Raw genomic sequence first — 14,469 nt, 5'->3', positions numbered from 1 at the left:
AAGACTCTTTGACTCTGGGCAAGTGGGCTTCTCCTCTTCTTCTCCCATTTGTAAAACTAGGGACATGCCATTGATTTAATTTTGAGGATTTGTAGATGAAGCTTATAAAATATCAGGTTAAAATCTACTACTGAGATTTTCAGAAGCGTGGGTGTCAGAACTGGGCCATTAATCAGGGTTTGGAACATGTAGGCTTTGATTGCAATAGTTACCATGGATGTAGGCATAATGGACACACACACACACACACAACTAATGCTAAGTGTTGCTCTGGGTGCTTGTCTGTGCCTCACAGGAGACTGGCAGCTAAGGAGTTGCTGACGCCCTCGAGGACCAGGCCCTTCCTGGTCTTGCTTCACTACACACTAGCAGAAGAAATGGGGAGCTGGGAAGAGCAGTGGCTGTTTCTTCTCCCCCCGCCTTCCCTGTCACCCCCAGCGATCAGCACAGACATTCCTGACAGGAGGCCTGCCCCCAGCCAAGCCCCAGTCTGGGCCCTACCACAGACTTGTGATGAAACGCCCAGAAGGGGTAACCCAGTTTTAGCTTCTTCTGGAAAAGCAGGAGTCTCTTGTGTGCCAGAAGTTCACCATTGGTGCAGACCCACGTCTTCTCTAGAGTACGCTACAGAAACGTTCACAGCTAACTCTGGAGGCAGCGGAATCAAGGAAATACTGTGAATCTGTTGGGGTCTCTGATGGGCCAAGAAGGAATGAGGCCCTGCTTACAATAAAGGGCGGCGTCTACGAGAAGGGAGGTTGGTGAGCCAAAGCCTGAAGCTGGGGGAAAAGTAAAGATGAGGCAATCCCAACATCCTCCTCTTCAAAGAGGATCAGATAATAAAAGCACCTAATCCCAGGCCTCAGTTCCCCCCCCCCCAAACTTTGCATTCTTCCTCAGACCCACACCCAGTTAGCTGGATCCCTGCCCTCACCCTCTTTGGTGGACGCCAGAAATTTGACTGAGGGCAGTTCTCCATGCTTCAGCAGCAGGGTAACATGGGTCCCTGGCATTCTGAAACGGATCTCCTAGCTCGCCTTCCCACTAGACACTTTAGTGCACACGGCAGGGAACCTGCACGCACACAGGAGTCTGGAGCGAGAAATAAAGTACATTACGGGTTATACAAAACTTTGTGGAGTAAAATCTTCCAAAGGTTTGGAAACATCTATGTAACTCAAGAGCTTACAGACTCTTCCATCGTGAAAACAAAAAAGTAACTTCACACCCCATCCCTGGGCTACAAAAAAAAAAGAAAACGGTCCCCGAAAGAGGTTTCCTGCAGAGGCCTCAACCCTCCATGAGCTGTGAAAGAATGCTTCTCTCAGAGTGATTCTCCTTCCAGTGTATAAGGTGTGTAAGAAAGCAGGAAATTAAGGGGCGCCTGGGTGGCTCAGTCAGTTGAACGTCTGACTTTGGCTCAGGTCATGATCTTGTGGTTTGTGAGTTCAAACCCCACGTTGGGCTCTGTGCTGACAGCTCAGAGCCTGGAACCTGCTTTGAATTCTATGTCTCCCCCTCTCTCTCTGCCTCTCCCCTGCTCTCTCTCTCTCTCTCTCTCTCAAAAATAAACATTAAAAAAAAAGAAAGCAGGATATGAAAAGATTCTTTTTTAAAATGATTCTCCTCTCCAAGACAAAACATCTTACTGGTATTCAGCCAGCCTCGAGTTTTCCAATCTCTCAGTACTAAGGTAAACAGCAAAATGTACATTCCCAAACTAGTTTTTATTAGTAGAATTTGGGGCCCAAAACAAGACTTCCAAGAAATTACCAAAATCCTCTCTGTGCTAGAATTCCGTCGGACAACAGGCCATCCCAATGAGGGTCACTGAGATGTGGAGAAGGCTTGCTTTACACATTTTTATCACATGTAGTAAACTTTGACCCGGATCCCACAGTACACACTGTCCGCGAGGTAAGTCACGGTCAGCGAGGGAATGAAAAGCCTGCGTTTCCCCGTCACAAGGGGAGTGGACAGAGCCAGACGCCAAGCAATCCTGAATCTTAGCGCAGCTTCTTAAACGTGACCGGCGCCCTGTTTCGCGAACTCACCCTGGCGCCTTCTCACGTGCGTTCTTCGAATACACAGAGGGTGAGGCTTGGGGGGGGGGGGGCGCATTCGGAAACGTGCTTCCTGTCCCATCTCCAAAGCCCCCTGTGACGGGGAGCCACCACGCAAGTGCCAGAGCTGGTTCATCAGCTGGACCAAAGCTCAAGTTCCCATGCCCCGGGATCAGACCGTGAGGACGACGGACCAACCACACGAACGCTTCGTGCTCCGGTCAACACAGCAAGCCGTGTGCAGGTTGTAGCTGTTAGAAAACTCAGGAGTGTGACCACTCGAGGGCAGTCAGCCAGCAAGGTCGTGACATTCACACATCTCCTCCCGGCCCCGCACCTGCTCCCTATCATGCATCAGGAGTCCACACGGCAAGTTCCTTAGGCATGATCACCGAACGATGCTGGGAATAAGCCAGGAGCTGCATCAAGGAAGATACGGGGGAGGGAGGGAGGGAGAGAGGGAGAGAGAGAGAGAGAGAGAGAGAGAGAGAGAGAGAGTGTGTGTGTGTGTGTGTGTGTGTGTGTGTGTGTGTGTGTGAAACAAGTCTGGCTTTTGCTTACATTTTAAAATTCTGTTTTAAAAAAAGTGTTTATGGGGGCGCCTGGGTGGCTCAGTCAGTTGAGTGTCCGACTTCGGCTCAGGTCATGATCTCACGGTCCGTGGGTTCGAGCCCCGCGTCGGGCTCTGTGATGACAGCCCAGAGCCTGGAGCCTGTTTCAGATTCTGTGTCTCCCTCTCTCTGTGACCCTCCCCCGTTTATGCTCTGTCTCTCTCTGTCTCAAAAATAAATAAACGTTAAAAAAAAAAAACAGTGTTTATGATTGTCAATAGCACATAAGCCACAGCAACACAGACCAGGCTATTTTCTCCGCAGCCTGTCCGAGATTTCTAAGGAGCCCTAAATTCACTATACTTCCTATTCCAATGGTTCTAAAGACGGTATTTTTTCTCGCACAGAAAGTATTTAAAATATCAATGAGGGGCGCCTGGGTGGCGCAGTCGGTTAAGCGTCCGACTTCAGCCAGGTCACGATCTCGCTTTCCGTGAGTTCGAGCCCCGCGTCAGGCTCTGGGCTGATTGCTGGGAGCCTGGAGCCTGTTTCCGATTCTGTGTCTCCCTCTCTCTCTGCCCCTCCCCCGTTCATGCTCTGTCTCTGTCCCAAAAATAAATAAAAAACGTTGAAAAAAAAATTAAAAAAAAAAATCAATGAATATCAGCAATCCCAAAATACTATTTCAAAACAATCATCATTACTACTTTGCTCATGGTGGAAAGTGTAGCTAGTTAACTGCCTCTAAAACGCATCTCAAGGCACTGCAAATCAAGTGGAAAGTGTAAGGAAATCACGCCAGCCAGTTAAGCTCGTATTTAAATGCGGCACTAAAAATGCATTTCACACTCAACTTCATCAATCACCAACCAATCTTAGTTTGCATCTTGGCTACCAAAAGAAAATGGGATTTGTTTCCCTGAAGAAATATGTCACAGCTCTGCTTGAATTATTAAGCTTTACTATTACGGAAAGAAACAGAGTCAGAAAGAAAAAGAAGAGAGAGAGAGAGAGAGAGAGAGAGAAAGAAAGAAAAGCAAAAGCAAAAGACCTAAAATTAGAGGCAGATTGCCATCTACAGACAGACATTAGCACTGCTCATTCATACAGCGTCAGAAACCCGAGTATCAGTAAATACCAACAGTAAAAGACAACACGTATGACTACAGTCTTAATCACAATGAAAATCAAGACAGCCTACCAAGCCTCTTTTTTGAAACTAACATGAGAATAGAATACAGGTGACCATCACTGGATCAAAAATTTGCACAATTTAACATATGATAGGAGAGGAACTAGACATTGATCCTCGCTCTAAAATGTAACACTTTGAAAGAAAACTGAGTCAATTACTTAATTCCAAATTTAAAATACTGCTAAGTAGGGGGAAAAAAATGTTTCATCTCTAACATCAAACTCTCGCTTGCGTGTTTTACTCGGTATTTATATATACTACAGAAGGATCACCACAGTAAGTGTAGTTAACATCTGTCACCATACCCAGTTACAAAAAAAAAAAAAAACAACACTTTTTCTTGTAATGAGGACTTTTCATATCTACTCTCTCAGCAACTTTCAAATATGCAACATGGCATTAAATTCTTGCATTTTGCACTCATCTTGACTCACCACATACCTTCCCATACATTTTGCTTACCATGCCTCTTGCTTTTACTTTTCTAAAGAGGAAGAGCCCCCTTGGGATAGGACTATCCAAAGGCTTGGTTCTAACTACTAGGATAAATGACATTAAAGCAAAAAGCCACTGCAATAAAAAATGAATATGAAAGTTGACTTAAGGAATCAAAAAAGAGAGAGAGATTGACTACTATAACCTGGAAAATTGTGATAGCCAAAGACATCTGGAGGGAGATCCGATAGGGGGAAATGGCTCAACTTTCAAAAGCATGGACTTGATACTAATATCCTTATGCTTGTCAAGGGATGATTTAATCTAGTGAACTGCACAAAATCTTTTTTTTTTTTTTTCATTTTCCCTGGAAAAAATTGTTTTGGGAAGCCAAGATTCATTTTCCAGTTTACATGTTCTATCAAAATGAAAAGACACAAAATCCTTCATCTCAATTCTTATATACGCTTATAGGTACTGAAGAAACTTAAACGGATCACGTATGTTTCTTACTGGGAAAAAAAATCCACTCCTCAAAACTGTCACTTGACAGACACTAGCCATCGTTCCATGGAACAATGAGATCCGGCGGTTAGAAACCTATGGCCCACACGTTATAACATGTCACTAGAACACACACACTTACCATGGGCAAGTGGGCAAGTTACTAAAACACCAGCCAGGCTCTCCAAACACGGGAGAAGAACAACCATGGGTTTCTACCTTCTCTTGGCGCTTTAAAAAGAAACGACGCGCTTCAACGCTCAACGGGTTATTTTCATCCCCACGGCGATACGGCTGTTGCTGGAAACCACAAATTTCTACAAAAGCAAAAATCCTGATCATCTAACTTTTTAATAAAGGTCACTTTCCAGTGAAAGAGGGAACTGTTGACACAGACTTGTGATTCCAGGTCTCCCCACAGAAGAGAAACAAGGTAAAAGTTCCCTTTCTTAGAAACAACTACTAAATTGAAAGACTTTAAATGGATATGCATCGGGTGGCTCAGTTGATTAAGCGTCTGACTTCGGCTCAGGTCATGATCTAGCAGTTTGTGGGTTCGAGTTCCGCATCAGGCTCTGTGCTGACAGCTCAGAGCCTGGAGCCTGCTTGGGATTCTGTCTCTCTCTCTCTCTCTCTCTCTCTCTCTCTCTCTGCCCCTCCCCTACTCGTGCTCTGTCTCTCGGTCTCAAAAATAAATAAACATTAAAAATATTTAAAATAACATAAAAATAGACGTATGTTAGAGGGAGGAACTGGGATTTTTCACAGGCTAAGAAGAGCCTCTGAGAAAATAAGCAAGTAACATTTTCCAAAAGCCTTTAGTAAAAAATATCTGTGAAAGTTTAAAAGAGGTCCTACTTCATCATGGGTTTCAAAGTATTACAGAGACTGATCTATGTTGGGATGTCCAACGTTCATTCACCATTATTTACTGTCTCCTATCAGATCTGTGCCTGGTGTTAGGAATAAAAACAAGACAACTGGTAGGAAGACACAGCACAGGGGGTTTCACCATCTAGTATAATGACTGACATAAAGCCTCTTATTTTTAATGTTCATGAACATGGAATGTCATGTTCTTGAAGGCTAGCTTTCTTTGTTTGGTGCCTGCCATCAAGCACACATTCACTAAACATTTGTTGACTACGTTTTACCTTGGCCTCCCCTGTTTCATAGCCACCAAAAGGGATTATACAAACTTAAAACAAAAGCAAACTTGAAAGCAAGATCCTTTTTTTCCTTTTTTTTTTTTTTTTAAGTAAGCATCACGCCCAGTGTGAAGCCCAATGTGGGACTTGAACTCACGACCCTGAGATCAAGACCTGAGCTGAGATCAAGAGGTCGATGCTTGGGGCACCTGGGTAGTTCATTCAGCTGGGTGTCTGACTTTGGCTTAGGTCGTGATCACACGGTGTGAGTTCAAACCCGGCATCAGGCTCCTCGCTGACAGCGCGCAGCCTGCTTGGGATTCTCTCTCTCTCCCGCGCTCTCTGCCCCTCCCCCACCCTCAGAATAAATAAATAAACTTAAAAAAGAAAAAACAGTCAGATGCTTCACTAAGTCACCCAGGTGCCCCTAACACAAAACCTTATCATGAGCCCACATTTTGTAGATAGCTGATGGGGCCCCCAAAAGTTAAGTGACTTGGCCGAGGTCCATAGCAGAACTGTAAGTAACCAGAATCTAGGACTCCCCATCCCCAGCTGGTCTTCTGTCACCAAAACCTTGAAGAGGTCAAGCTCCCTCCATTGTCTCCTCTGTCACTGGCTCACTCAGCCCGTTTCTTTAGTCTCACGCGGCTTCCCGACAACTCTTCCACCACGGGGACATCATGTGGACCCCTACAAGTTCCCGTGTCCCCTCAGCTGTGGGGCGCACGTTAGCCGGAATTCTAATGTGACTCTGCGCGTCGACCTCAAAATAAGCTGAAGCTCCCAGGTGGAAGACAGAGCGCTGGCCAGGAACTCGAAACCACGGCCCATCCCTCATCTTCCTGGGTGCCCAGCCCAGCCCCTTGCGGGCATGTGAGTGGATCCCGGGGTGAGTGGGGAGCAGTGGCCCGGCCAGCCCTCCATGCCCGCAGGCTCACCCCGCTGACACTGTGCATGGGATGAGGCCAAAAAGAGCCCACCTTCCCAAAACCACCGTGAAAGTTCACAATCTGACTGCACAAATTTCGTACCGATGAAAATTTTTGTAGAATTATTTTTTAGAATTTTTTTAGAATTATTTTATTTTAGAATTATTTATTTTTATAGAATTTATTTTAGAATTATTTCTGTACTGCTAATGCAAGATACAGAACCAGTTTGGGTACATACTGTCTACTGGTAAAATTTTGTAGTATCCTCTTGGGTATCAGTAAAATTAGTAAAACATCTTTTCGGAGAAAGGAAGCTGTGACTGACAGTAACTCATGATCGATGTGGACGAGGGTTGTAGACACACGAGAGAGAGAGAGAGACCAATGTCAACAGTAGTTGGTCAAAACATCAATCAAGCCCTTTCAACAGAAGAAAAGGATGACAAAATTTACCTTTTTCTTTGATATAAGACCACCACAAGAAATATTTTATCTCAGAACCCGTGTCCTTGTACACGACCTCTAACTATAAACAGAAACTTAGCAGGAAAAACAGAAGAATCTTGTACACAAAGATTCTTCCTTGGAAAACTCTCCCACGTGATGGTCAGGAGTATCTTCCACGGGTCCAGAGAAACAGATCTATTCAAGAATCAAAATCGTATCATAGCCTTAAGAGGATAAACAATAAAAACAAGGTAATAGCAGGAAGGACAAACTTACCGCTGTCTGGAATTATCTGTGGTGAATTCTTTAACTTCACATTTTGTTTCCCTTTTTTGGGTTTTTCCAAATTCACTTCTTCTTTTTTCCCTTTCCTCTTCGGGGGCTGAGGGGATGTGTTGTCGCTGGATCCAACTGTTGACTTGGACTGACGATCATTTCCCTAAGTGGCAAAAGATTGGAGACCCTTATCATTGGCTAACGAAATCCCAAAGCAACTCCTAGTCCATAGGAGTCATTAACCAGCAGTAAACGGGGCAGGGGCAGGGGCAGGGGCAGGGGCGGGAGACGAATGGATTCTGCTCAGTCCCCGCTCTCCGTCTTAATATCCACGTTAAGTTCTCCAAGTGCCACAGGAAGGGTCTAACAGAGGCAGGAGAACAAAAATAATAGCTAAAAAGTGTTGAATACTTAACATGTACCAGACATTCCAGAAAATTATTTCAATCCTCACAACCCTGGGAGACAGGCGCCGTGTCGCCCCATTGCAAAGAGGAAGCGATGAGGTCATGGAGCCAGCAAGCCGCTGCCTTAACCATCTTCTCCCTCCTGTGACTTCTGGAAAAAGCAGCAGCTATCTGTTGGCTGAGGAATCGCGACAGCCTTCAGTTGGATTCACGGGTCTAGAGACACCTCCTCAACCAGCGGTCACCGTGAATGTGCAGGTGTCATCATCGAAGGACACATACACCATGCTTGTAAAAATCCTCCAATCCATACTCATCCGCCGGCGACCGCCACACTCCCTGGAGATCACAAATCCAGAGCGACACAGACACAGCGACTTAAGACCTCACCTGGGCAAAGGCAGCCACCGACCGTCACACATTTGTTGGAGCCTCTGGAGATGAAGACTCTGCATCTGCAAAGCAGGCTCCTTATCACGAAGGTGAGGTTGAGTTTCGAAGGCTCCCGTCACCGGCCTAAGACCAGCTCCCGGGGCGGGGGCGGGGGGGGCAGGGGCACATAACCCACCATAGGGGTGGCTACCACACGCACCCACCGAACAGCTGTGTTCGTACTCCGTCACTGCTTGGCCATGCCTACGGCAAGAAACTCCCTCCTACCAAGAGCACCTTGGTCCCTTCGGTGCTCGGGTGCTGAGCCCACCTGCGTGCAGAAAGCGTGAGGCTACAGGTGGTAGGAAGAATGGAAGTTCCAGAGACCAAAGCACCTGGCTCAGGGCCACTGCTCTGCCACTAACCACCGAGGGGACCCTGGGCTAACTAACTCCTGGCTTCTTTGATCCTGGTTCCTCAGCAGTTGCGTGGGGCCAACGTACCTGCCTTCAGGTCCATCACGAGAAGGAAATGGTAACACTTATAAAATAACTAGTACAGCGCCTGTCAGGCAGTATTTACTCAGTGAGCATCAGAGTGCTTCTTCCAAGAGCAGAGTTAGTCTCTTTTTCCTAAAAATCGTATTGAACTCACACCATATTGGGTGAAATCTTTATGCAACATCTGTACCATGCTAGGATCTGAAAATAAATGTAGTAATATTAAATACACAAATCTGCCTAGAAACCTATTATAACTGCTCATTTTAAACATTTATATATTCAGCCATCCAGAAGCATTTAAATGGTTTTAGCCATCACCCAATTATGGGTAGAAATATTCACAGCCTTACAAATGAAGTTATTTATGCTACTTTGTCGTAGCCTACAAGAAAATGAATTATGCATAGATTTATTAACAGTATGAAAACTTGTCCAAATCTATAACACTCCTTTGCATAATTTAATTTCCTATTCCAGCCGCAATTTAAACATACGTTTCCATTTAATTATTGCATTAACAGCAACCAGAGTTGTTGGTTTTTTTCTTTCCTTTTCTCCAATGATTCTTTCTCACAAGGCCATAGGCTGCCTGGCAGAAAGACAGACAGGTAACATGATTATAGTAGAGATTCCAAAACCATCAGCCAGGCCTCATATCCCCACCTATTTTCAATCGAGTCTATCCATCCCGAGATTTTAAAACTTTAAGAGCCTTGAATGAGTGAAGTAACCCTTCTAGCAAGCCTACTGGAATGTTCAGAGATGCTGTTGAACTTCCGAGGATTAAAACGAAGCTGAATGTAGAAGAACCTCTCTGAATCTTGGCAGGATGGCCTTTTACAGCTGTCTGGGAGAAGTCATTTTCACAAGGGAGAAACAGAAGCCCCATCCTGCAGTGCCTGAGATTCACAAGATTTTAAAAACCAGCTCTCTTGTAAACTATACAGGAAGTTCTGATATACTACATTACTGATAAGGACACTCAAAAGGGCGATTTGGGAGCATCAAGAAAGGCTGGTGACTTCCAACAATATAAGGCACAGCTTTGGAAACCGACATCCACGTATCCAATTATGGAAGCACCAGCTTGCATTCTCAGGGATCTTCCTTTCTTTTCTGAGACTTCCACACGTGACTTATAACATAGATACATAAATAGAGAGTTGTGGCTATTTGGGGGGGGGCATAGGTAAGAGGGGAGTTTTGCTATCTTGTACAGAAAAAGCAGTATTGTTGAGTACTTTCTTACATTCTAAGTACCCACTTGACACAAATATGGTATTACTGTCACCATTTTACAGATAAAGGGGATTAACTCTCTCACGGTTACCCAGGTCTGGTTTTTCTACATGAAGCTGCCTGATGCCAAGGCACTACAAATATTTATAATATGGCATGATTCCCTAAAAAGACCACCTGCAAGTGACAAATTGGGTCAACATGCCTGAGAATAAGGAGTCAAGAAGCAGCCTGATTTTACAGCATGTCCTATGCAAACACTGGACCCCGTGCGGTATCTCGACCACTGCCCTGCCTCTTGCCCCACACACATCAGTGTATCCAACAGGAAAAGCAATCTGCTGGCTCAAATAAACAAAAGAACTGAAAAGAACCCTTCCATCTCCCCTCACTCTACTGAAACTGGGATTTTTTTTAATAGTTCCCTCGGCTCTTTCCAATAAAGGCCACTCAACTCATGACCACAGGAAACACATTCCCAGTCCCCATGAACAGGTGCCAAAGGCACAGAGGCCATAAAACACCAAGTTTCGCGAGGGATCTGCCTCACGCGACAGCCTCTGCCATGCGTGTCTTTCAGAGACGCACCCCAAAGGGAGACTTCTAAGCAGGAAAGTAGACCCCGAATCAGGCTGGCATTTCTCTCACTTGTGAATCTGGTGATGGCAAGTGCCCCCCCCCCCCCCAAAAAAAGCCCTTTTATCCATCCTGGACTCAGTTTCCCAAAAGGCAAAATAGAGCTTTGGAAACATCTGGACCTTATCCTTGCTTCACAGTGACTTTGGGATACACGGATAATCGTATTGTTTTTTTTTTTTTTACCAGAACTTTACCAATTATAATATTGGAATCTGTAAACTACTCATCACAAGATGTAACAGCCACATGGTAATAAACAAGAACAACTTTTAGCCTCTGGTTTTAGTTTTCAAATCTGAGTTCGCACATCTGCCACTAGAGGGCACCCTGACACTACGCGGGGCGTCCCAGCTGCTACACCACAGCCTCCCATATGATGGGGTGTGTTTCCACTGTGAACAGAATTTAACACCATTCACGCATATCTTCCTTCTGTTTTCAAGGCTAGAACTGCACGCTAAAATTACTTTTCATTTGCTCGCGTCTGTGATTCTCCCAGCACTAGGCGTTCGTGTAAGGAATGGCTTTCTGGTCTCATCCTGCTCTGCACGGGGCATTCCTTAGGGGCTCTGGAAGGGCCTGCATGAGCCCAGAAGCCCTCACCACCCGCACTCCCTACCACAGGGTGGATGCGGCTGCGCTAGGCACTTACACACCAGCAGGGGCCCCCTGTGCAGACTCTGGTAGCTTTCCGCCCCGCTTTTATTTTTTTTTTACTAAACTCTATCAGGCCACCTCCCGCACTCCCCTTCCTTATGCAGTAGAGCAATTCCTAGAAAGCCTGGTGAGAAATGAATTCATAAAAACCCAGTTCTGCATCCCCTTTGATCCGTATCATGAATTTGAGGGTGCTTTTCCCGCTGACTCAGCAGTGATTCCCAAAGCCCTGAGCTGGGTGTCCCTAGCCGCTTCTCTCCCACCCCCACTCAGTGCCAAGCGGCTAATGATCTTACAAACATGTACATTCTCCAGGGACCCAATTAATTAAAGGAAGGAGTAAATGAATCCTTCTGTTAAAAACTAAGTTTGTGACTTTGGAATTACTGACCAAAGACGGTCTCTCCATGCAGCTCACTGCCCGTCATTCACACACCTAGACAGGTTCAGTGAGCACCTGTCATGTGCCAGGCACGTTATGACTCTGCTCAAATACAACCCCCTAAACGAGGGCTGTCCTGACCACCCAGATGCTGCAACATCCTCTCACTTGCTCTTCCCATTCCTTGATGTATCTTTCCTCAAACTTATCCCTTATCCTCAAGCTTAATACCAAATGCATTGTCTGTTTGTTTCTCTTTCTCCTCCTCTAGTATGTAAGTTCCACACACTTCGTGTTTTCTCTAGAATCTCTGCCTCCCTCTCCGCACAAGCACTAATACAATACCCAGGACATAACATGCACTCAAGAGATGCCTGTTGGATGAATGCATCATTCAGTGACAACAGCTACAATATACTCAAGGAAGAATGGTCACAGACATCCATGTCACCTGCAGCCACCTGACCAGGTCACCTGCATCACATGCCTGGGTCCAGCCACCCACTGCCTCTGTTCTTCCCCAATCCACTTCTCTGCAGACACCACATGCAGGGTGATTTCTCAAATAAGTAAGTCCAACATAGGGCATGTGGGTGGCTCAGTCCGTTAAGCATCTGACTCTTGATCTCGGCTCCCAGGTCACGATCTCACGGTTTGTGAGATCAAGTCCCACATCGAGCTCTGTACTGACAGGATTTGCATGATACACAAAAATGGGGTGAAGGGGAGGGGAGATACCTAAACAGTATCAGTGCCCAGCATTAGCTTATTTCACAAAATACCAACGGAAAAATTTTGCGTAGTTAAATCAGGGGGAAATGTTCAGACAGGGGGACATGTCAAATCCATTCTGATCACTGCCGGTCTTTCAATCGAAAGAGCAGAAAGAGAAGCCTCAGCCAGAAAAAGCCATCCCAGCAGCACTCCAGCTGGGATGAGACTCATCACTGTGAGGAGGTACCACAGGCTAAGAAGTTAGGACTAAATGCTGGTCACAGTTCCCCCAGGAGAGCAGTTTAATGGACATCTGCTGAATTAACAATAATTACTGTTAACAGTAATAAACAATTATTTGTTAAATAACAAATAAGTGGATGAATGATGGATAGGGAAATATTTAGAGTGCTTCTCAATCTTTTAAAGAAATATAACAGGATTGTCTTCTTTTTTTTTTTTTTTAACAAAGACTTCCTCTTTAATCTTTGCCAGAGACAGAGAACCAGACTGAGAAAGACCATTAATGTGACATAATACAGCATTTCTTCTACTTCTTGGGGGTTTTTTATTTTTATTTTTTTATTGTTTATTTATTTTTGAAAGAGAGAGATAGAGCATGAGCAGGGGAGGGGAAGAGAGAGAGGGAGACACAGAATCTGAAGCGGGCTCCAGATTCCCAGCTGTCAGCACAGAGCCCAATGTGGGGCTCGAACCCACAAACCGTGAGATCATAACCTGAGCCAAAGTCAGAGGCATAACCAACTGAGCCACCTAGGCACCCCTTTTTGGGTTTTTTTTTTAAAGTTCATTTATTTATTTTTTTTTTTTTTAATTTTTTTTTTTTTTCAACGGTTTTTATTTATTTTTGGGACAGAGAGAGACATAGCATGAACGGGGGAGGGGCAGAGAGAGAGGGAGACACAGAATCGGAAACAGGCTCCAGGCTCCGAGCCATCAGCCCAGAGCCTGACGCGGGGCTCGAACTCACAGACCGCGAGATCGTGACCTGGCTGAAGTCGGACGCTTAACCGACTGCGCCACCCAGGCGCCCAAAAGTTCATTTATTTTGAGAGAGAGAGAGAGAGAGCAAGCAAGCACGCGCAAGTGTGGGAGGGGCAGAGAGAGAGGGAGAGAGAGAATCCCAAGTAGGCTCCTGCTGTCAGAGCAGAGCCCGATGTGGGACTCAAACTCATGAGCCACAAGATCACAACCTGAGCCAAAGTCAGACGCCTCACGGACTGAGCCACCCAGGTACCCCTCAGTTCTTCTACTTTTATGTATCACTTCCCAGATTTCAACTGCGAGGTAAGTTATATCAGGCCTGTATACAAGGAAAAAGATTGCCTACTTTGAAATCTGTATTTAAAAAATGTTGGTTCAAGGGGCACCTGGGTGGCTCAGTCGGTTAAGTGGCCGAATCTGGATTTCAGTTCAGGTAGTTGGTGGATTCGAGCCCCTGGAGCCTGTTTGGGATTCATTCTCTCTCTCTCTCTCTCTCTGCCCCTCCCTCACTCCCGTTCTCTCTCAAAAATAAATAAATAAACAAACAAACAATAAACAAATCAACAAACAAACAAACTTAACACAAAAATTAAAATGCTGCTTCACTTTGAAGACCTTAGCTGTAACACTAATGTTCTAGCATTGTTTCACATAAGTGCTCACATGCCACAAGGCAGGTAAAGTTTTATTTCTTCAAATTTAATTGAAACCCAGAGGACAGTCTCTCTGTATCACATCGAAATATAGAACATTAATGAGTAAAGCATCTGATACTTACACTCCCTTTAGACTTTCTGGATCCTACGATAGGAGGTAGTGAAGAAGACTTCTGACTGCAGAAACAAATTGCAATTTAGAAATCTGAACGTTATTTACAAATAACACGTAATGCCAGATAATTGTCATTCCAACTTCTCGTCCTGACCTGCAAGTCAACTGTTGACGGACATCGGTGTCTCACAAAAAGCACCACATGCTTCTTCCCAATTTCACAAAG

The 14,469-nt window shown here is 45.2% G+C and overlaps 1 protein-coding gene across 1 annotated transcript in view; it reads right to left on the bottom strand.

Annotated features, from left to right (window-relative positions):
* The window catches only part of DCDC2 (doublecortin domain containing 2), a 167,352-nt gene that overhangs the window by 93,698 nt on the left and 59,185 nt on the right, over window positions 1–14,469 (bottom strand). Inside the window, exons 7-8 of the mRNA XM_058732852.1 lie at window positions 14,251–14,305; window positions 7,555–7,717 (exon numbers count right to left, since the gene is read on the bottom strand). Of these exons, the coding sequence (XP_058588835.1) occupies window positions 7,555–7,717; window positions 14,251–14,305 (218 nt within the window). The remainder of the gene's footprint in view (window positions 1–7,554; window positions 7,718–14,250; window positions 14,306–14,469) is intronic.

The sequence above is a fragment of the Neofelis nebulosa genome, chromosome 6 (assembly GCF_028018385.1).
Source record: "Neofelis nebulosa isolate mNeoNeb1 chromosome 6, mNeoNeb1.pri, whole genome shotgun sequence".
Lineage (NCBI taxonomy): Eukaryota > Metazoa > Chordata > Mammalia > Carnivora > Felidae > Neofelis > Neofelis nebulosa.
Note: the sequence above shows the minus strand (reverse complement) of the source record. Positions and strands in the feature narration are given on the sequence as shown.